Here is a 24,576-nt window from a genome sequence, read left to right on the forward strand (position 1 = left end):
GGAAGGTTTGATATGATTGGCTATCAAGAACATTTCCAAAATTTATACCCTGAACATGCTGTTTCTGCTCTCCTAACAATGGATGGAGGTCCTCTATGTCGTCAGCCATGATATCAGGGCTGTCTCTCTGGACAATTGTCGTGCTTTCGATACAGTCTGGCATCCGCATTGCTCTCCGAACTCTCTGTCTATGACATCCAAGGCCAACAACACACATGAATTACTGACTTGCTCTACTCTCGGAGCCAACGTGTGGCACTCAACGGGATCCTTTCATCTCCTCTTCCTGTCAAGGCTGGAATTCAGCAAGGCATTGTTTTGGGCCCAGTCCTATTCCTGATCTTCATAAATAATCTCTGATTCTCTGGAAACCCCCTTTATCGATTTACTGATGACGACACCCTCTGCCGCGAGAGCCCTCATCCTTCAGAGAGGCAGGCTGCAGCCTATTCCCTCTCTTCAGACCTTGATAGAGTCTTGTCAAACACTTGGAATACGTATTTAAATCCTGATAAATCGCACACTCTCACTCTCTCTCAGTGAAGCTTGTATGGCAAACCCTCCTATCTACTTCCTTAACAATTCTCTTGAGGAAGTTCAATCATTCAAACTCCTGGGTCTCACTATATGACAGGTATCTCACTATCGCAGACAGGTATGTGGTCTCTGTCTTCTTCCACCTCCGTTCTGGTCTTGCAACCTCTCTTTGAATGATCTTTCCTTTTTTTCTTTTTTTTTTTCACCTGCAGAGCCAGGAACAAACAGAGCCCACTATGAGGAGCTACATATCCCTCAATGTTTCAAAATATTCAACTAATCTTCATGAATTTTAGTGAACAAGTGAGTCAGGGTACCCCATCCCACAATGCATTGTTGCATATTCTAATGGGTATAAGCTTTGTGTACCATTGGCATTATCAACATCACCACCCACTGGGAGGCCAAAGTTCATGGTGAGCAACCACTCAGTCTTGCACAACCTCTTCGAGACCAAATCTGATACAGGAGTGAGGGGAATGAAGGAAATGAGTTAGGTGTGGAGTACATCAACTAAAGAAATGCTCTCGTACGTCGGCTGGCAGGTACGAACTGGGGCTCATCTCCCATGTTTTACGCACCTCTGTGCTAACCCTTGCTATGTTCCTGCTGAATACTGCTCATTGCTGCAAGCACAGTCTTTGGACCAAACAATTTTGCCACAGATCAATCTCGCCTCATGAACTTTATCGATGAACCCACCAGGCCGGGACTTACCGTGATCGTCTTGGCTTTGCTCAGGATCAGGGAGATTTGTAAATGCTGTGACGTCGTCTACTGTCTCAGTCTAAACTACTCCACGAGCGACAATCACCATCAAAACTTACACTATTCACCGTAAATAATTCACCCTTGGAGGACTTACCGATACAGGCTCCCATAGCATCCTGCAGGAAGCCGTCTGCACACTGCTCCTTGGGACGGCAACGGAAGGATCCCGGGATGTTCTGGCATCGAAACCTCGAACCACAGGAGTGTGTCTTGGCTTCACACTCATCTATGTCTGATGTAAAGGTACACAATCCACAACAAGGAATACAACAAGGAACTTTGGTGCAGGAGGCCATTAGGCCCATCAAGCCGACACATTCAGGCCAACGTCTTCGTACTCCCCCATTCCCATGCCTTTCAGATACCTATGCAACTTAATTTTAAAACTATCCACTGACTTTACTGTCACTACCTTTGTAGGGACACCATCCCATTCATTCATCACTCTCTGAGTGAAAGACCCTGATCCTAACTCTCCTCTTCTGTACTCTCAGGCAATGTCCCCTGATCCTATCAGTATCTATTTTGCTGAAAAACGAGATAAGATAATTAAGGGGAAAACAAAATATAGGACACTTTTCAATGCGGCAAGGTCACCAGATATGTCTCTGCTCGCATTATTACATCATTATACATACTGGTACCAAGTTTGATTTCAATCCCTGAACCCAGTTATGAAAAATATTAAATAATTCTGGCTGCCAGACCATGCGTCTGATCGGGTTAAAATATAAAACACATTTTCCCCATCACTACTAGATCATAACTGTGACGTTTCATGTCGATTAAGCGGTTCAAGAGAAATTTATTTTTTAAAGATTTTGGTTCAAACCAATATGGCTGCCAGACCGTGTGACCTATTAATTATTAGTGAACACCCTGGTATCCCCAAGGCTTGGGGAACATGTGGGAAAAGTTTCCCATCGATCTGTCAAGCAGATCTGGAGAACATTTTTCGAGGTTTATTCTTCAAAAAAAATCAGAGCTGCCAAACCACATGACCGATGACATCTATTCCACACCCCCCTCCCCTCCCCTCATACAATTCAGCCCCAGATGACCCTCCAAAATTTTCATACTGATCAAATAAAGCATTCGACGTATGCAATTATGATGTCAAAATGAAGCCACCCATGACATCAACAACACAAAATCACACTCATTTCCTCTGAGGAGTATTTGCCATGTGCCAAGTATAATTTTATTCCTTGGTGCGGTTTCAGGAGGTACAAAGGTCCAAAGTTTTTCCTTTTTTCCAAAATGGCTGCCACACCACGTGACCTATGACGTCATGATTATCATTAACACAAATCTACATGAGTAGTCACTCCGATGGTAAAAAAATTCTTGTCAATCGGATAAGCGGTTACAGAGAAAACAGAAAATTAACACGGACAGACGTCCAGAGGGACGGACAACACGAAAACATCATGCTACCGGTGACTTTTCCTTGATTGTTTTAGTATAAATGAAGAAGTTTAAAAAAAAAAACTATATAATAAGGCACTTGCACTTTGTATGTAAGTAGATGAGCAGTTTATGTGTCAATCACACTTATCTATGTCTGGCGCACAGGTACACAATCAGCAGTTTGTGTGCAAAAGATTTGAGCACAACTCCTCCAACATCCTCGACACCTCGATCACATCTCATTACGCTCTATCTGCATTCCAAATGATTCCTGTTCTGTGTATATTACATACTAGTTGGGTCAGCTGATCAAGATCAGGTGATTACCCTGCGCTCGTGAAGCGAAAAGCAGGGTAAAGTGATCAGTAGCGTACTATGTACGTTTGTATGTACGTATGTCATACGTGGTACGGGTCTGTATTTGTTAAGAGCATATATCGGAAACCGTTCAGTGGAGAAAATTGAAACTTTACCACATGTTACATGACCATGTGATATATAGCGGTCACTCTTTTGAGGTCAACGTCGGCCGAATTGCTAAAATTACCATTTTTCATCCGATTGACTTGAAATTTGAATAGGATTTTCATAAAAATGATCATCATGTGTCACATGGTCTGGCAGCTTTATTGGACCGAAATGAAAATCTTTGAAAATCTTCGTAGGAGAAACCACTTAACCAATGAATGCAAAATTTAACTAATTGATCAACTACCCATGGGAAATATGGTTTAATAAAGATGACGACATTGGTCATGTATGTCTGGTGTTGGCTTAATGGTGAGGGTGGTGGGCTGGGAATCCTAGGATCCTGAGTTCAAATCCTACTCAGCTGTTGAATTAATACCAGGTGGGGTTGACTCTGCCTGTCATCCTTCTGAAGTCGGCAAAATGAGTGCCAGCTTGCTGGTATCCTGTATCGGAGTGGCGACCCGTCCAGGGTTGTGCTAAATTGCCAAGGAGACTGTTTAGGCAGCACCAACGCTCTGCACAGAGTGTGGTCCCAATGAATGGAGGGATCGGTCATGTGGTCTGGCAGCCATATTGGATCAAAGAAAAAAAAAACCCTCAAAAAACAAAATAGTTGGCTTGCACCAAGTTCTTCTCAAAACTGTGCAGGGTATGCATATGGACACCACCGACACCTGGAACGAACGCCATCGAACACGTCTGGCAACATATAGATCGGGAGCTGTGGCTTCTTGCCCCCAAACTACCAACCTTGGCACACGTTGTCCTCCATGAGCTCATATCCGGTTCCACAGCCAAGCTCACGTTGGCATCGGAAGGACCCAGCCGTGTTCACGCAGCGCTGGCCCACTCGGCAGTCGTGATAGTCCAGCAAACACTCATTTACATCTGTGTTATAAGGGAATGTTAGGTTTACTAAGGAAATGGAAATAAAAATATAAAACAGGTAAACATTCATTTGTATGGTTATTGAAAAAAGAATGGCACTCATGGAGGCCTGTTCTATCTAATTAGTGGGGCGGCTTAGCCCAGATATTCAAAAGAATTGTGCATTTTGTGATACAAGCACCAAATTTGGCACAAATGTACATTAATATGTTGCGAACATTTTCAGATATTGGACCACTTGAAATTCACTCTTTATGTCTGCCATATTGGATTGCAAAATGGCCGCCACTTGAAATCTACATTTGCTATTATCTCTGGACGTAATGCAGCTATTGACTTGATTCTGCTATCTAAATGTATGTTTTTGGGGGCAAGGAATCCAATGGTACCATTTTCAACTTAATATTATCTATCACAGTCTGTTATATAATTTTATTTGGAAATTATCTAGGCAAATATTAGATTCAACACAATACTTTGAAAAGAATGTCTAAGTTCTGTAAATATAAATTAAAAAAAAACTATACTAAATCACTTGTAACAACTCAGACAAGCTCATATACACTGGCAGTCTAAAATATAAATTCATATCCCATTAGGAAACAAAGTGACCCATTCATTTGTGTTTTTCATATGCATATTTTATGTAACATTACATTCATATTGTCAATAAATACCAAACATACATAATCCCCTTTTCCTAGACCCTTTAAGCCATCTTTTGTGTTTCTAAAGTACAGAAATTTCTTGTATAGGCTTCCATCTGTCTTGTTCCTTAACAATGCACTGTAGCATGTCTTTAACAATGTTTACAAACATGACTCCACTACATGTCTTTAATCACAGCCCTGACCCAAATAAAAGAGTAGAGAGGCTGCATATGTGTTGACCCACATCAACTGTGTTCTTTGTGTGTGGCTGTGTTTCAATCACCTTGTGACTCCACATAAATTAGTTAATTACATACAATCTGGGCTCAGCTCGACAACATTGTGTGGTCAGCAATGAAGACAAGAGTCTGAATTACATGTATGCAAAAGACCTTGTGAACCAGTGAAGCAAATACATGGGTAAGCATGAATTAAATCTCGGGCATGATATAATTTCCATGATGTTTACCTCTACACTCAATGGTGGAAGGAGGTAATGTTTTGATCCCAGCTTGTCTGTATGTCTGTTTGTCTGTTAGTCCACAAAATTCCAGACAAAGCTTGTAGTAGTGGTAGTTGTAGTGGTAGTGGTGATAACAGAAATTGTTATATAGAACTGAACTTATATTATTATTATTATTATATGCAGGAAATAACTTCATTTCTATATGCCATGCAGTGGACAGGTTAATTGGTTTATGCACTGAAGGGATCACCCTGGTGTGCACTGCTGTGTTCTGCCTCACTGAGTTGTTCAGGTATGATGTACTCAGCTCAAGCTTACCTGATACACATGTGTGCTGGCTAAAACCACTTGTCTTGTGGGCACGACAGAGGCAGGTTGTCTAATAGCCAACCTGGTCTTACTTTTTTGGGGTTTATCTGAAATTCTTTATATAAACCTTTAAATTAGAAATGTTTTATATAAAGTAGTATTTTGAGTGAAGTGTGTATTCCACACTGACAGTTTTGACATGTTCTGAATTTAACACGAAGGCTGTAATTAAAAGAACGGGGTATGTCTGGAAAATGTACTGTCCAAACCTAATAAGAGTTTCGACTGATTTATATTTAAATCTTGGCTGCGTAAATATTGTAAGAATTTATGAATTCAAATGTTTTGTAAATCTTCAACAAATTTGGGAATTTTTTTTAACTAAAGAATCTCATGTGATTTTATTTCTCTTCTTGCCTCCGGTATGGGTGAAAATTTAATTCCGGCATAATCTCACAAAACTAATTCCCGAAGTGTGCCAAGCTAAATGCTTGACGATATAAAGGAATTATCCTCCTCTCCATTAGTATGGTGGAGGAAACCCCTCTAGAGACTGTAGACACCGATGTTGTGGTGCTGGCAGTGTCCCTGGCACAGGAGTTGCAACCAGAAGACAAACTGTGGCTGGCATTCGGAACAGGCCAGAGTTTCCGATACCTAGCAGCACACCAAATAGCAGCTGGATTGGGACGAGAGAAGGCTCGTGCACTGCCAATGTTCCACACTCTAACTGGATGCGACACTGTGTCTAGTTTTCATAGACATGGCAAGAAGATTGCGTGGGCAGTCGGGACGGTACTGCCAGAACTCACTGAGGCACTGCTGCTGCTGTCCTCTGCACCTCGTGACATACCAGACGATGCAATGCGCATCATCGAGAGGTTTGTGATCCTGTTGTATGATCGAACCAGCAAATGCACAGACATTGACAAGGCCAGGAGGAAACTCTTCGCAAGGAAGAACAATGTGCAGCTCATCCCTCCAACAAAGGCAGCTCTGGAGGAACATGTCAAGAGCACAGTGTATCAAGGTAGACATGTGTGGGGTCAGATACTGCTGCCAGCACCAGAGCTCCCTCCACCAAACAACTGGGGAAGGGCAGTACACACCTTAATGGACCAGGCTAACTGAGGCAGCTCACAGCTGCATTGAGCTGGTTTCTTGCAAGTGCAAGAAAGGGTGTGTGAGGCGCTGCAAGTGCAAAAAGGCTGCCCTTCAGTGGACAGCCCTCTGTGTGTGTGAAGGGGACTGCACATGACGATGAGTCAACAACATACATGTACTTGTGGCAATGCTGAACTTGTTAACATGACACTGTTTATGTACACGTATCTTCAGTACCGGTATATACCTAGCCTCAAATGCTAGACCATGTAGCATGTCAGTATTATACCTAAGACATTTACAGAACTAAGACATTCTTTTCAAAGTATTGTGTTGAATCCAATATTTGCCTAGATAATTTCCAAATAAAATTATATAACAGACTGTGATAGATAATATTAAGTTGAAAATGGTACCATTGGATTCCTTGCCCCCAAAAACATACATTTAGATACCAGAATCAAGTCAATAGCTGCATTACGTCCAGAGATAATAGCAAATGTAGATTTCAAGTGGCGGCCATTTTGAAATCCAATATGGCAGACATAAAGAGAGAATTTCAAGTGGCCCAATATCTGAAAATGTTCGCAACATATTAATGTACATTTGTGCCAAATTTGGTGCTTGTATCACAAAATGCACAACAGGTTTGCTATGCTGCTACACTAAATATTATAAAGCTCATTCTAACCATTGACTCAATGACTGATGGTAATGTTCGGTACATTCCGGGTGACGCCGTGAAGGTGAAATTTTGCGTGTCGCTGGACATCGAAGCCGATACACCGGGAAAAAATCACAGAACCATCAGAAAGCATCCATAAAAGAATATATAAATAAATGGGGAGAAAAAAATGCAGGTGAGCGACCTGAGACAATGGGGAAAAATTGTTCCCCATTGGTCTGCTTGTACTGTATCCGATTAGAATCCGACATGTAGTGATCTCAAAACTGTTTTAACGTAATGCGAATGGATGTGTTTTGTGTCCCACTTCCCTGGCTCTTTGGCACATTCCACGAATACCACTGTTTCTGGTGGAATTGTGTCATTGGAAGAGGCTACCAACCAGTACACCGAACAATGATATGTGCATGTTACTCGTAAAAGGTGCCATGTGGCCATGTAACTGATACATAACGTTTTGGCATCACCGTGGCACAATGACGGGGCCACATATTGATCATCTAACACCACTGGTGAGCTCGTCCTTACCGTGGAGAAAACGTCCAAACATTCCTCATGAGATCTCATACGTATGTTGGGGATTTTTCTTCCCTCTCTCATATATATATATATATATATATATATATATATATATATATATATATATATATATATATATATATATATATATATATATATATATATATATATATATATATATATATATATATATATATATCTGAACTCACCTGAGACGTTCAATTGAAGGGCAATAAACTGTAAGGGTCCAGAGAGGCCTCCCAAGATGGCGTCTAAATGGTTGACCGAGTTTGATGTTAAAGCTTCCTGGCTAGCAAGCTCAGGGATTTTGGACATGGTTAATAAAATATTCCCCAATAGAAATGTTTCCTCCTGGAAAAATGAGGTTAGCCGTCTCGATTACTAGCACCCCGGTGTCTTTTAGAATACCTCAAGGGAGCACCACCATGGTGTCTTATAAACTAGCTCATTTGAGTATCACATGGTATCTCATGTGAGTCTAAACATGCAACGTGCGAGTGCTATGGAGTCCCGCATCAAACCCATGGATGTGATATGCAAACACCATGAGAAGTCGTTTCGATAATGGTGGGTTGTCATCACTTTCCCAAGGTTCGTTCCACTTTTCCGTGCCTATAAAGGCCTGAAACAGTCTGGGCCGGAAATATAGTCGGCGTGTCGATGGAGATATTTAAATAAAACTACATGTCATCCTGGGTTTGAATCCCAGCCCAGATAGAAAATGTCGTCCTGGGTTTGAATTTCGGCCCGGCTAAAAAATGTCACCCTGGGTTTGAACCCCAGCCCAGGTAAAAAATGTCATCCTGGGTTTGAAACCCAGCCCAGGTATAAAATGTCATCCTGGGTTTGAAACCCAGCCCAGGTATAAAATGTCATCCTGGGTTTGAAACCCAGCCCAGGTAAAAAATGTTATCCTAGGTTTGAATATCGGCCCAGTTAGAAAATGTCAACCAAGGTTTGAATCCCAGCCCAACTAAAAAATGTCATCCCAGGTTTGAATATTGGCCCAGCTAAAAAAAATGTCATCCCAGGTTTGAATATCGGCCCAGCAAAAAATTGTCATCCTGGGTTTGAATCCCAGCCCAACAAGAAAATGCCATCCCAGGTTTGAATATCAGCCCAGCTAAAAAATGTCATCCCAGGTTTGAATATCGGCCCAGCTAAAAAATGTCATCCCAAGTTTGAATATCGGCCCAGCGAAAAAATGTCATCCCAGGTTTGAATCCCAGTCCGGATAGAAAATGTCATCCTGGGTTTGAATCTCGGCCCAGTTAGAAAATGTCATCCTGGGTTTGAATCTCGGCCCGGCTAGAAAATGTCATCCCAGGTTTGAATATCAGCCCGGCTAAAAAATGTCATCCCAGGTTTGAATATCGGCCCAGCTAAAAAATGTCATCCCAAGTTTAAATATCGGCCCAGCTACAAAATGTCATCCTGGGTTTGAATCCCAGCCCAACAAGAAAATGCCATCCCAGGTTTGAATATCAGCCCAGCTAAAAAATGTCATCCCAGGTTTGAATATCGGCCCAGCTAAAAAATGTCATCCCAAGTTTGAATATCGGCCCAGCGAAAAAATGTCATCCCAGGTTTGAATCCCAGTCCGGATAGAAAATGTCATCCTGGGTTTGAATCTCGGCCCAGTTAGAAAATGTCATCCTGGGTTTGAATCTCGGCCCGGCTAGAAAATGTCATCCCAGGTTTGAATCCCAGCCCAGCTAAAAAATGTCATCCGAGGTTTGAATCCCAGCCCGGCTAGAAAATGTCATCCTGCGTTTGAATCTCGGCCCAGCTAAAAAATGTCATCCGAGGTTTGAATACCAGCCCGGATAGAAAATATCATCCTGGGTTTGAATCTCGGCCCCGCTAAAAAATGTCATCCGAGGTTTGAATTCCAGTCCGGCTGGAAAATGTCATCCCAGGTTTGAATCCTGGCCCAGCTAAAAAATGTCATCCTGCGTTTGAATCCCATCCCATTAGAAAATGTCATCCTGCGTTTGAATCTCGGCCCAGCTAAAAAATGTCATCCGAGGTTTGAATACCAGCCCGGATAGAAAATATCATCCTGGGTTTGAATTTCGGCCCAGCTAAAAAATGTCATCCGAGGTTTGAATCCCAGCCCGGCTAGAAAATGTCATCCTGGGTTTGAGTCTCGGCCCAGCTGAAAAATGTCATCCGAGGTTTGAATCCCAGTCCGGCTAGAAAATGTCATCCTGGGTTTGAATCTCAGCCCAGCTAAAAAATGTCATCCGAGGTTTGAATCCCAGTCTGGCTAGAAAATGTCATGCTGGGTTTGAATCTCGGCCCAGCTGAAAAATGTCATCCGAGGTTTGAATCCCAGTCCGGCTAGAAAATGTCATCCGAGGTTTGAATCCCAGTCTGGCTAGAAAATGTCATCCTGGGTTTGAGTCTCGGCCCAGCTGAAAAATGTCATCCGAGGTTTGAATCCCAGTCCGGCTAGAAAATGTCATCCTGGGTTTGAATCTCAGCCCAGCTAAAAAATGTCATCCGAGGTTTGAATCCCAGTCTGGCTAGAAAATGTCATGCTGGGTTTGAATTCCAGTCCGGCTAAAAAATATCATGCTGGGTTTGAATCCCAGGCCGGCTAAAAAATGTCATGCTGGGTTTGAATCTCTGCCCAGCTAAAAAATGTCATCCGAGGTTTGAATCCCAGTCCGGCTAGAAAATGTCATGCTGGGTTTGAATCTCGGCCCGGCTAAAAAATGTCATCCGAGGTTTGAATCCCAGTCCGGCTAGAAAATGTCATCCTGGGTTTGAATCTCAACCCAGCTAAAAAATGTCATCCGAGGTTTGAATCCCAGTCTGGCTAGAAAATGTCATGCTGGGTTTGAATCCCAGTCCGGCTAAAAAATATCATGCTGGGTTTGAATCCCAGTCCGGCTAAAAAATGTCATGCTGGGTTTGAATCTCTGCCCAGCTAAAAAATGTCATCCGAGGTTTGAATCCCAGTCCGGCTAGAAAATGTCATGCTGGGTTTGAATCTCGGCCCGGCTAAAAAATGTCTTCCGAGGTTTGAATCCCAGTCCGGATAGAAAATGTCACCCTGGGTTTGAATCTCGAAGACCCCAAAATATCCTGAAGACCCTAAAACATTCTGAAGATCCTGTTCACCCCAAAGACCCCAAAGTCACCGAGGACCCAAAAGTCCTCGAAGACCTAAAAGTCCAAAAAGACCCAAAAATCTATGAGGACCCAAAATCTTCGAAGACCCAAGGATCTCCAAAGACCCAAAAAATCCACGAAAACCCAAAAGTCCCCGAAGACAACAAACACCCAAAATACCCTGAAGACCCAAAAGACTCTGAAGACCCTGAATACTCAAAAGTACCCAAAGACCCAAATGACCCCGAGGATACAAAAGACCACGATATGACCCAAAAGTCCTCGAGGACACAAAATATCTGAAGACCCCAAACAGCCAAAAGTCCAGTCAGCGAGAGAGCCTCGTGAGTGGAGGAGGCCAACGGGCCGACCACGAGGCACGTGGTTGCAGCAAGTTGATCAGCATCTCAAAGAGATGGGGTGGTCCAGGCATCATTCTGTCTGGGGGATGGCCAGGCGGAGACCTCTCTAGAGTACCGGTGGAAAGCGGACGCAACGACGCACTGCTCCAGCGCATGCTCCCATACCTGACTTGACCTGATCCAAAAGTCCCCAAGGACCCAAAAGATACAAAACACCCTGAAGACCCAAAATACACTGAAGACCGAAAATATCCCGAAGACCCAAAAGTCACGAATGACCCAAGGTTCCAAAAGACTCTGAGGATCCAAAAGACCCTGAAGACCCTTCAGTCCCCTTACACTTTAACACCATTTTTACCCCTTATACCCTTCAGACAGATTAGGCAGCTTAGACCCTTGACCATTTAGACCACTTGGACCTTCTTACATCACAAATAATTTTCCAATCAATATAATATCACCAATATTACAAATTAATTTCAAATAAATATAATATCACCAAGATTAAAAATAAATTTGTTCGAAAGAAATGTTTCTATTATGATTGGTGTAAATCATGGCAACACAAAAAATCTGTGACGTCAATCTCTGCAACGACGTGTGGAGTTGGGAGTGTCACGAGTTGATCCAAGCTAGTCGATACAATAAAAACATAAAGGTTTGTTTGTCCGCTGTATGAGCAGAAACAGACATCTTCAATGCATTGTCGAAACACCACTCAAACACAACAGTACACAAACACGACACAAAACCACACAAAACAAGTCCTGGCGAGGGTCTGCAACCTCTGATGGCTTTTTATAGTTCGAATCCATTGCTGTGTCTCCTCCTCGTCCTCTTTTCCTGTTTATTCATTCCCCTGTTTGCTGTCTTTCTGCCCCACGGTCAATGCGTTATCTCTTTCTCCTTCTGTCGCCTCATTTTCATAGACGCAACAACAACAAAAAAAATCTTAGAAAGTTTACTGAACAAGTGAGAGTTCATTTATGTTGTACCGAGCAATGTTCCAAAATTGGGTTGTTGCACAATATTGAAAATGAGTGAGAATGTTCAGCAATTGTGCGTCACATGACGCACGTGCAATGATGGTGTACCTTACTTACCACCACACGTTGCGTTGTCTTCCTTCATGCGATAGCCATGGTGGCACGAACACAGGAAACCAGATCCTGTGTTCACGCACTCCTGACTGCAAATCACATTGTCTGCGGCAGGGTGGAGAGAGCAGCAAGGGCTGATGTGGAGGTTTTCCACTTAAATACCTTAACATGGAGTTAGTTATAGGAGTATGAAATGGCGTATGGAAAGATGGGGTTGCATAATGCTGATTCAATATAATTTTCTTTCTTGTGGATGGGATGATAAACAGGAAATGGGGATGATCAACAGGAAAAGAAAGGAGGGATTGTCAATGGCAACACTACAGCTCCAGGCCTTTCATCATACACACTTCAGGAGAGGAACCCTGGAGGTCATGTCCATTAATACACACCGCAGTGTGAAAAGTATCTATCATGGCAACTGCATCAGTATGAGCGGTAGCCAAAAGTTTTTTCTCTTTTTAAAACGTTTCAGAGATTAAAAAAAAGATAAAAATAATAATAAAAAAAAACAGCTTATGTTTGGGAAGTGAACTCACTAATAGAAATAATGTGACAACACACCTAAAAAGAATAGGACTAACAACTGTGCTGAGTTTGGCTTTTGAGTTTGGAGGAAAAAAAAATTTACACCACCTTCGGCATCTCACCCCTCCTCACACCTTCCTCCAGTACACACTTCACAAATAAGCGTGTCAGGAACTATGTGGAAACCTTGATTGAAACAGTCAAAACTAGAACGCCACTCGGTGGAGCGCGTACCTCTGCCAGGCTGATTAGTTCACGTTTTGTATCCCACTAATAGGCCGCATCTGGATTCGGACCTGAAATTTAATCTGCTCGTTCTTGTTACCTCACCAACTCATCCATCAAGTTTCGTCCGAATCCGTCCATAATTTTTTGACATATCATGCAATACAAAGTTTTAGTCCCGTCACTAAATGGTGAAGAAGTACTTTTAAAATTATCAGATCCAGATCTGAATTTGGATTTTCACAAAAATGGAATCATTTTTTCCTCGTTACATACCCAACCTGCCCACCAAGTGTCATCCGAATTTGTGCGCAACTTTTTGAGATATTTTGTTCACAAACAAACAAACAAACAAAGAAGAAGACGTCATGCAGAGCATGACACTTGCAAAGTCCATAAAACTAATTTGACCTCAAATATAATTGGTGGTTGAATTCAATGACCAAATATGCAAATCCTCTTAAGATTTCAAGTGAATCGGATGAAAATTGAGGATTTTTGAAATTTGGCCTATGTAGTCCTTTTGGCCGATGTTGACCTCAAATATAATTGGTAGTTGAATTCAGTGACCTGATATGCAAATCCTCTTCAAATTTCATGTCAATGAGAAGAAAATTGAGGATTTTAGAAATACGGTACCTCCTTAGTTGTTGACCTTGGGCCTGTGCTGATCTTGTGGATGATGTTGACCTTAAAATTTTGGTGGTTGAATTCAATGACCTGAAATATAAATCCTCTTTACATTTCAAGTTAATTGGTTGAAAATTGAGGATTTTATAAATACCACCTAAGTTGTTGACCTTTGGTCTAAGTTGACCTTTTGACCTTATGACCTCAAAAACAACAGGATTCTTTATTATGACAAACTCTACCATGCGGTGAAGTTTTATGAAGATCGGTTTAAAATTGTGACCTGGAGGCGACAGACAGACAGACACACACACAGGGTGAAAACAACCTCTATCCATCTTCGGTGGGCAGAGGTAATAACGCAAAATTACTTTGACGCTTGCAAAACAAACCTTGGCAGTGATCGTGTTGGCCATCGTCGTCAATATTGTCACGGCTCATTTGTTCTGATCCCGGCTCATCGTTTGGTTCTAAAAAGAAAAAAAAAATGGGGAAGTTAAGCATTTCATGAAAACTGCAATGTGAACATAATACCACAACGGCATGGTGTTGAGCATCACGTGGTGAACGTGACCCGTGTCTCATACATGGTGACGATGTTAAATTATCCAATGACGTGCAAACAGGAAGTGGGACAAACAGGAAGGTAGTTCAGAAACAGCGGGAAAGCAATTCCCTAACCCTAATGCCACGATGATGTCTGCCACCCTACACATTGCCACCTTACACACAAACACCTACTTCTATCTCGACCGTCCGACAGAAAGGGTGACCTTCACGAGGCATTGCGTGGACCACTTCGGAAAAAGAGCACCGCGCGATGTTCTGCGTGGGAAAAAAGCATGACGCACCACTATGTAGATGGAACATGCATGTCGGACCAGCATTTGACGACAAATTTCTTCCACCAGTTGCATCACGACTGAGGCTCTGCTGTGATGCCGATACGGTTCCCCTGCACATTCAGGCAGGAATTTGGAATTTGGCCAGGGTGAATGGCAAACAATGGTGGCTTAACATCCCCTTCGAACGGCAACATCACCAGCATGATAAATGAAGTCGAGTCTTGAATTAAACCCAAAGGTGGCTCTGCGACCTCCAAGCCATCCTATGAACAAATACATATGAGTACAATCATATGCATACACACACACACGATACTATCATAAGTTGGAATGAAAATGGCCAAGCTGATAAGGGGAGGAGTTAATTAGAATAGATCGGTCGTTCCTTAAATGTATGCGTTAAGCTACATTTTTCTGTAACTCCTCAAATACTGATCGTCAGAGTCCATCATGTAAAAAGCGTCTTCTCCCACTTATCGTCAGCCCCTCTCCTTCATCCATCTCAAATAAAAACCACCTCTGTTGGTCGCTCATTTCATGGTTGCTTGATTCGCACCATGCCCAATGAACTTTGAATGGTGATGGAACTTACTGGAACCAACGGATGGTTGTGGAGAGGAAGACCAAGATGGGCCAATGAGGGAATGGAGTAATGTCACGCAGGGTCCATTTCATTATGCAGCCCAACGGATCATGATAGCCTGGGACATGACACAGCTGGTATCTTGGGGCAGAGACAGTCTGGCCCAGGGGCCTTACCAAATGCAGAGGCAGCTGCGGGACCTACCTCGAGGATCGCTATGCTTTGGTACCCGAACGGAGCGACATTGACCGGATCCTGAGGTTGTGCTTCCCGTGACCACGGCCGATCGATCCACCTCGGGCCCATAGTGCGTTGATAAACAGCGGCCTGCATGTCAGACCAGAACTAGCCCACGATGCTTTGAGCTAAGGGAAGGCCTTACCCATCCACCCTGCCAGGTCATTTTCCAACCTTTCCTTTGTGTTATTTATCTATTTGAGTGTGATAAGGCTTAACCATAAGGATTGATGAAAGTCTGAGGAAAGGGAATTGGAATCGGCACGTTATCTCTTATTTATTTATCTTAAGCTCAACCTTTCTGTTCGTGTGGCAACTATGAATAAAGGAAAGGAACTGCTAACCAAAATGTGTGTGCTTACCCCTCGCTTGCTCGACTGCTGCTCCGATGCTCTGCTCTTTCGAGTCTACCTGCTCTCTCTGTTGGGCCCAATCTCTTGCCTGGGTTAGCTCCTCATGCTGACTATCGTCTACTATCTGGCGTCGCTCACGATGCCATTATGCATGGGAGTACATCAGCCTGAGGTTCTTCACCCTTGTCCCTTTTGTTCCTCTCACTTGCCTTGTTGAGAGAGCATGACGGTTGTTTGCGTGGGCCCTTATCCAGGATTTGTTTTTTTGTGTTTAATAATTGTGATGATTTTTGTCTTGTGCCTGTGATTCTGCACCATCTGTGCTCATGCATATAATACATTTATTATATACATAATACATCATGCATATAATTTATTTCTTAAAGAGACATAGTGTGCCTCGTGATGCCACCATTTTTCCTCGCCGACAGTTGGATGAATTGATTAACCTTGGAGGATTCAATTTCTGATAAACCTAAGTTTGGTAACTGGTGTGCTGGAACACAGAACAATAGGAAGAAAGGAAGGGCAAGAGGAGAAACCGATGGAAAGAGTAAATCGAAGGAGAGACAATCGTTGGCAGTCACAACTGTCTGCAGAACTACTGTGGCATATGACGAGTCATTGGCATAGCACAAGAGCCCTGGAGGCATTGGAAACCTTTTGGCACAATGGGTATTGGGCAGAAGAGCTTTGAGGGTGTACAAGGCACATAAAGTGCAGCAGCGGTGGTACAGGCTCGGTCTCTTAGATATTGGTGAAAAGGCCCAGCAGTTGACAACCAAAGCATGAGTGTCAAGAGAGCATTAACAGCGTGTAAATGGTGCAATCGAATTACAGACTCATGAAGATAGATGGAAACGTCACTATACATAAAACATCCAACACTCTCTGAGCCCCATGCAAGCTGGGAGTGACTTCTCCCTCCTTGACTACTCCATTTCAAAATCCCTAAAATCTCAACTCTCTAACACCTCGTACAGTACCAGGATTCTCCTGACTCTGTCTTTGCCTCAATTGTATACTGTCGTGACAGCCTCAGAATTCAATTCTTTTCAATCATCCAAGAACACCCCTCCGAGTGTTGCTAGTGCCTCTCTCAAATAGCACATCTAATGGGATCTGCCCTGAGTCTAGGAGGTCAACGGTTTGATTCTGATTCTTGCAGTCACAACAAAGACTTTATAAACGGGAAGTGATGCTTTCTTGTTTGACGATCAGCAAAATATGGACAAAATAGAATATATGGAAAAACCCCATCGATTGGCGTCCATGAGGAGGATGACATTCTTAATTACTCTGCTGAGTGCAGACAGAAAAGCGACATCAAAAGAAAGATGGCCAGATGTTTGTTCGAGTCAAAAAAGATGTTATACAGATATAAATCAATAATAATGCTGTGTCAACGTCTCAACTAACGTTGAGCTCGTTTCGGCGGGAGGATAAAATACCATGATGTACCGAACGGTTTTAACTCCTGTGGAGACATTCCGAATGATGGCGGACTATGTGCGTGCAGTTGTGAGGGAAGAAAAGGAATGCAATAAATAAATAAATAATTGTTTGCAGTGAGGTAAAATGAATCTCGAGAAATGTAAGGCATCACACACCACATTTAATCACATACGGGAAAGGGACAAATCCGGGGACTCGGCTCTGGTGGTGGCGGGGGAAGGATTGGCACGGAGCAGCCACGAGCAGGTGATGGAGGATGAGGAGGTTACGGGGAGGGCGACGAACAGGCAGCAGGCAGACAAACCAGCACAGGGCGAAGGAAGGCAAACAGAACGATCCTCTCAGAGCTTTCCTCCTCATAGTCCGTGGGCTTATGTAACATTTTCTGGATTTCCCATTTTTTGGGGTAGATTCGTGGTACCCATGTCTAAACACATCTAGAAACTTCACTGGTTTAGAAAGAAAAAGGGTGCCAGTTTTTCCATGAACATTTAGGGCCTCCATTTTGAATTTCAAAATGGCCACCGCCGAAAATCTTCTTTTAAAAATAATATTGCAAATTAACCATAACTATTCATTCAAATGTCATACAATATTTATTTTATTTTATCTAAACTCATATAAAGGGGACAAAGATTCATTAGAAGCAAACTAAGAGCACGAGAAATACTCTAAATATTGGAAAAAAAATTCAAGATGGCCGCCTGATTTCGGGATTTTTTTCAATGTAAAATGCCATTACTTTTGAACCAATAGACATAAGAAGATGTTTTTGGTGTCTAATCATGTTTTGGCACAGGAGGATTCCAATAATAACAACATATTTATGATTGGAACACTCTGCCAATCCTCCAAAATATTTAACAGAAATAATATGGAGCATGTAATTCAATATAAATTTATTTGGGTGGTTATACAATTAGAAGATGGATAATTTTTTTTTCAAAGGTATGAAAATGCTACATGTATGAATCAGGAGTGTTAATGTTACGGATTAAACATTTACAGAGATGCCAACTTTTGGAAATCAGAATTAGGGAGGATTTTCAACCGACACCAAATTATGTGCGCGAAGCGCACATCTCGAGCGCGGAGCGCTCGACCCTTGCGCCGGGGTCCATGGCCCGCCTTAGGGCCCTGGAAGCTCTGGGGTTCTAGACGCTCTCTAGTGCCCTCTGAGCCCTATTTTGGAGCATTTAACATGTTAAGAATTCCCACTTTTTGAACAAAAAAAGGGGAAAATTGTGCACTTTTTAATGTTACATGTATGTTAATATTAGTAAGTTAGGGGACAATGAAAGATTAACAAAAAGCACAAAAGAAGCAATATTTTTCTTACCTTACTGGCTGGTACTACTGCTGCTTGCTTTTTCCATGGCAGCTTTGCTGAGTGACAGCTGTTTGGCTCTTTTAGCCCTTCTGATTATGTCTTTGCTGTATTCTCTCTGGTAGCAAGGGGTGCTATGAGCTAGTTTTTCAATTAAGAGAGCTTCCAGGGTTTTGACACTCAAATTGGGACGAAATTCAGTATGATTCTTCCGTACAAGACTGAGTGCCCGCTCACATGATGCGTTCGAATGAGGAATGACCAAGATTCCCTTCATCACTTTGCTCAAATTAGGATACTTCTTGGCACCAGTGCAGGGATCTGTGAGCTGTGAAATCCGATGCCACTGCTCATCCACTCTCACTGTCTCAGTAGCAATTGTAGCTATGGAGGCGTCTGCCTGGTAGTGAGCGAATTCACTCTCAAGACTGTCTATGTCACTATCACCGCCACTGAACAGACAGGGGAATTTCTTGATGAAAAACTCCACACAGTCAAACCCCACTTCTTGGTGTAGCTTAACATCCAGCACCTGAGCATGCTTGGCTAATTCATCATCTAGCGGCCAGGTTTTGAAGATGTAATTGCAGGCTTTCACATAATATGAGCGAACTGCACTGAAGAAACCTTGGATGTCTGACTCACTCAGAGTGAAGGTGGATTTCTTGAGACTCCTTTGTTCCCTTATATACAGTTTGGCATCGTTCCCAATCATGAGGTCCTCATCATTCTTCTGATGATTTCTGTCAGAGAAGGGTACATTTACCAGAGCAACCGATGACACCGATGGTTTCAAAAACCGTACGAAGATATCTTTCAGAAGACCATTCAATTCAGAAGACCAGAAGACCAAGATCAGGAGATGAATATAGGGTTCGTCTCTTTGGAGCAGAAGATTCCCCTTCTCAAAAAGCTTGTTAGCATATCGAAGGAAGAAACAATAGAGTTTTGTTTGTGGAGACAAGAACATCCTGTTGACACGTTTTTCTCTAGATTCCTGCACAGTGTTTGAGGAAGATGCGCTTTTAGTTGTAGAACTCGTAGTACACTTAGCCGCAGGGCGATCACACTTGCGTTTACTGCCAGCAGAAGAGGTCAGACTCGTAGTACCAGATCCAATTTTACGTTTGAGGAGAGAGCTTGAGGTAGGTGCAGCCAAGGAAGAAGACCTCTGATTCGAAGGTTTTGCTGAGCTTCTATCAAGTGATTTGGCAAAAGCAGAACTTAACTTGGGTCCTTCTTTGCCTGTAGATGGGACTATCACAGTCTTTCTCGACTCTGAAGGGATCTGCTTTGTAGATGAACGTGATGAAGGGCCGGTGATGCTACCTGCTCTCAGCATTGGTTTTGGTGCTGTCCCTGCTGTCTTCTTCGCAGCAGATACTGCAGTGGTAGTGGTGAATGCTGCTCCACTAGTGCTTGATCCTGCAGTGCCAGTACTGGCAGTAGATACAGTGCCGTCCTTCTTGCTCGTTGTTAGAGTCTTGGCTACAGTTGGTTGCATTTTTCTTCGGACTTCTTCTTTGAAGAAGAGGCGAAGTGGCTCCCACTGTTCAATCAGCCTGTCTAGGCACTGACCAAGGGACAGCCACCTTGTTGCGACATGCTTCAGAATCTTGTGTGTCGGGGCATCACAGAGTTCTTGCAGTGCTTTCACTCCTTTGACGCGTTTACTACTTTTGTCCAAGTAGTAGTAAATATCGATGAGAAAGTCATCTAATTCAACGGGTAAGGCCTGAGCCGCCTTCTTGGCCGTATTGTGCATCATATGGCAAGGGCATCCCATGATGTAGCACTCTGGATTTTGTTTGTGGATATAAGCAGCGACTCCTTTGTGCTTGCCCACCATGACAGAGGCATTATCAGCACAAAAGGAAACACAATTTCCCCACGGAATTTTCCTGTCACTGAACTCATGATCAAGCAGTTTGAAAATGTTTTCTCCAGTGGAATCTTGTTTGCACGCAGGCAAACTTAGCAAACCTTGCTTCACAATCCCAGCACTGTTGTCATAGTACGAAATCAGGACAGGATATAGCTGGGCCTCACCACTGTCATTGCTACCGTCTGGAGCTAGGCTAAATGGAGCTAGTCTAGCAATATCGGCAATAGATGAAGCAGTAACATTTGACAACTCACCAATTACACTGGTCAACAACAAATTTGTTGTCTGCATTTTTTAAGCTGATTTAGGACGAATCTGATGCGCTGAATCCAAAACTCACATTAGTTTTGTTCAATCAGGTCAAGTTTTTGAGATATGGCCACATGTCGTTTTTTACATTTTTGTTCACATGTACGCATGTGTGGAGCATTTTAGAAGAAGTTGGTGGGGGTAAAATGTCATGTCAAATAATTGTTTTGATTGGAAATAATTATTTTAATGACAAGAAGTATTCAGGTACGATAGTTCTAGGTGATTATGTCGAAAAGGGATCAGTTTGAAGTCATAAAACCTCAAAATCTTCCAAAAATTGGTGAGGCAAAGCATAAAGTTCGTGGATCAAAACTAAAGTTAATGGGGCAGATTTTGTAATAATGTGATACAAAAAAGTTGTATTTCTTGAAATAACGAACTCTGAAGAATGTACAATACCTACATGCGCCAATTTATGACATGCGCTTCAGCTCAAGCTTGGAGTGCCACAGTACGAACCCAAAGATTGGAGACTGTTCATTGACAGCAGCAAGCGATCACTGAAATGTGTTCTGCTACACAACGGCAACCAGTTTGCCTCTGTACCCATTGCTCACTCGACTACACTGAAGGAGAAGTATGAAGCGGTGAAGTACGTGCTGGAGAAAATTGGTTATGATCAGCATAAGTGGTTTATTTGTGTTGACCTGAAGATGGTGAACTTTTTGTTGGGACAACAGTCTGGCTTCACCAAGTACCCATGTTTTCTGTGCATGTGGGATAGTAGGGACCGTGCTCAGCATTACACGAAGAAGGACTGGCCTGTGCGGGAGGAATTGGTGCCATGCAAAGAAAGGAACGTCATCAACGACCCTCTGGTGGACAGAGACAGAATACTCTTCCCACCGCTGCACATCAAGCTCGGCTTAATCAAGCAGTTCACCAAGGCTCTGGACAAAGATGGTGACTGCTTCACTTACTTGTGCCAGGCTTTTCCAGGATTGACCATGGAGAAGTTGAAAGCTGGCATCTTTGATGGTTCTCAGATCCGTCAGCTCATCAGAGATCCAGAGTTCAAAAACTCAATGAACGAAGTGGAACTGGAAGCGTGGAATACATTTGTTTTGGTAGTGAAGAACTTTCTTGGCAACAATAAGGCCAGAAACTACGCAGAACTTGTCAACAACATGCTGACTGCTTTCAGAAACCTGGACTGCAACATGAGCATCAAGATGCACTACCTATTTTCACATATGAACCGGTTTCCTGAGAACCTGGGTTCAATGAGTGACGAGCAGGGGAGAGATTCCATCAGGACATGAAGGAGATGGAGACCAGGTATCAGGGTCGCTGGGACGCAGTCATGATGGCTGACTACTGTTGGAATCTGAAGAGAGACCTCCCTGCCGCTGAACATTCCAGGAGTTCGAAGAAACGGAAGTTCAAGCCCTGAAGTTTGAACAGTGGTGACGCAACATGCAATTTACTTGTACTTACCTTTATCAATGCCCACCATTCAGATGACAGTAATCGATGTTTCTATCATGTAATCAATAAATGTTGTTGGCAAAACATTTTTTTTTCTTAAAAACATGTTTAGGATGATATGTGTTGACAAAAATCAGCTGATAATGCCACAAAAATGTAATTGATCTTGTCACAAGATCTGATTTTTTTCAAATCAACTTAGCACAAAAACCTGACCTGATGGAGAGAAACGGATGCCATTTCCTGATTCAGCAGTGCCAGAATACCCTAATTCACTTGTACAAATCTAGACAACATTCAGAAAGTAAAAAATTGTTGACCAGTGTTCTTTTTTTCTTCTTTGTTCTTGTTCTTTTTTTTTTTTTGTTCTTTTTTTTTTTCTTTTTTTTTCTTGCTTTTTGTTCTTGTTTTTTTTTTTTTTTTTTTTTTTGTTCTTGCACATCTTGCACATCTTGCAAGTTTTTGTTCTTGCACATCCATACTTTGAAGCAACTTTTGAATCTGGAAACATCTTTTGAAATAGAGGTCCAGCATGATCTGAGACTGATATGGGCAAGTTATGTCCCACAATAAATCCACGAAAGAGAAGTTCCGCTCGGGTAACATCCTCTTCCTCGCTTGTCCCTTGTTTGGTGAAATAATTCAGAAGTGTACCGGTACTCGTGCTCGAAGATCTCTCCTTTGCAATGTCTGTGTGCCGTTTGCTTCCAACGTGCTTCCGAATATCATCGCGACCTCCGTGCTCAACTGAAATATCAACGCTGCATACTGTACAATACGCATGATGAATTCCTCTTTCAGACTTTCGAATACACGGGTATTGGAGACTGTATTCGGTCTTGTACTTCTGAGACCATTTCTTGGTCTTCGTAAGCTTCTTTTCTGCCATTTCGTAATCAACATCGAGGGCTTGAAGCATCGGTAACTTCGAAGTCGATGTTCCACAGCTGCAGCGCGACTCGTAGAACTCTAGCGGCTGTTAAACACCGCACGGTGGTCGCGACCGCCGGGCTGGTACGGGGCCCAGCTGCATGCAGTGAGCGTATCGCATGCATATACACTGTGCATACATACCGCATGCACTGTATTGCACACATACCGCATGCACTAAATCTCAGTGCAAGATCGCATAAGCGAGATCCAGACCCAATGTTTCGCTGCTCCTCATTTGAATTTGCATTTTTTTACGTACAATTTGGTAGCAGCGAACGTTATGGAGTTACCACATGCTATACGTAGCAGACGATGCTTTTCATTCAATTCTCATACTAGTACATTCTGATTAGTGAACAGTGCAAAAATATCAAAATTTCGGGAGGATAAGGATAGTGATCGTAAGGGCGGGAGTTTGGGTGAATTTTCGGAAGCCTCCCGATGAAATCGGGAGGGTTGGCATTGCTGCATTTATAATTGTCATTGCTTCAATCATCTTCTCGATCTTCGCCAATCCTTGGTGGTGGTATGTTTGTACAGCTGTCGCCTTCCCCACCACATTTGCAAAGTTCGGTACAGACCACACTGTTTCCTCTGCACGAGCACCCTCTTGAACACTTTGATTTCTCACAGTTACACCTGACCAGCTGCAGCACTGAGACTGGAGCTGGTGCAACCTGAGAAAGAACAATCAGTAGCTTTTTGTCTTGGTTTCGCCACCCCAAGGTCAAAGGGTCAAGAAAAGTTGGGTTCAACACCATATCCTGGCGCCAGATATTACACTGGACATGGGCACGGCGTACATGTTTAATACATGCTCTCTGAGTCGGTGGCAGTTTGTCAACTCCTTTTTCATCTGTGAGTTGCTTGAACAAAAACCATCTCAGCATCTTTGCTTGCCCAAAGTGGACTCCAACTGGAGAGAAAAGAGAGCAAAGAAACTATTCACAACCATGAATAACTTCTTCATATGGCTCAACCCTTTCGCCAAGGTCAGCTCGTGCTCTCAGAATGATGGGGCTTGCCTTCAGGAAAGTTGCAAAGCACCCCTTCTTTCTCTTCCCTTGGATATGTCCTGTCGTATCACAGCCTGTGAGAGCATGCCAGTTGATCAAAGCTGCTGATTTCTCTGGGCCAAGCTTGTCATATATAGGCTGTAGGAAGACTTTCCGTCATCTTTCACTTGTGCCCATGATTAGTGCAGAATGGTTGCCAAGTAGGTGTTCTTCGTAGAGCAAAAGTAGCACATCAGTGTCTTATGAATATATGTGGACATTCATTCCATTGCTCGCAACTTCCACAGCATGATAAATGATAAGTGTCCGCCTCTTCCTGTGTGCTGACACCAGTCATTGTTTCAACTTCATAATTCGTCATGACCTTTTTCCGTGTTGCAGTCATAACCTTGACGGTACTGTAGTG

General features: G+C 42.9%; 1 protein-coding gene across 1 annotated transcript in view; it reads right to left on the reverse strand.

Annotated features, from left to right (window-relative positions):
• LOC147033653 (fibulin-1-like) overlaps positions 1-24,576 on the reverse strand; it is a 92,316-nt gene that overhangs the window by 32,551 nt on the left and 35,189 nt on the right. Inside the window, 4 exon segments of the mRNA XM_085871738.1 lie at positions 1,403-1,540; positions 3,940-4,077; positions 12,417-12,518; positions 14,189-14,266. Coding sequence (XP_085727864.1) covers positions 1,403-1,540; positions 3,940-4,077; positions 12,417-12,518; positions 14,189-14,266 — 456 coding nt within the window.

This window comes from Eptatretus burgeri, chromosome 2 (genome assembly GCF_056783735.1).
Source record: "Eptatretus burgeri isolate ZD-2024b chromosome 2, Ebu_testis_v1, whole genome shotgun sequence".
NCBI classification, from domain to species: Eukaryota; Metazoa; Chordata; class Myxini; order Myxiniformes; family Myxinidae; genus Eptatretus; species Eptatretus burgeri.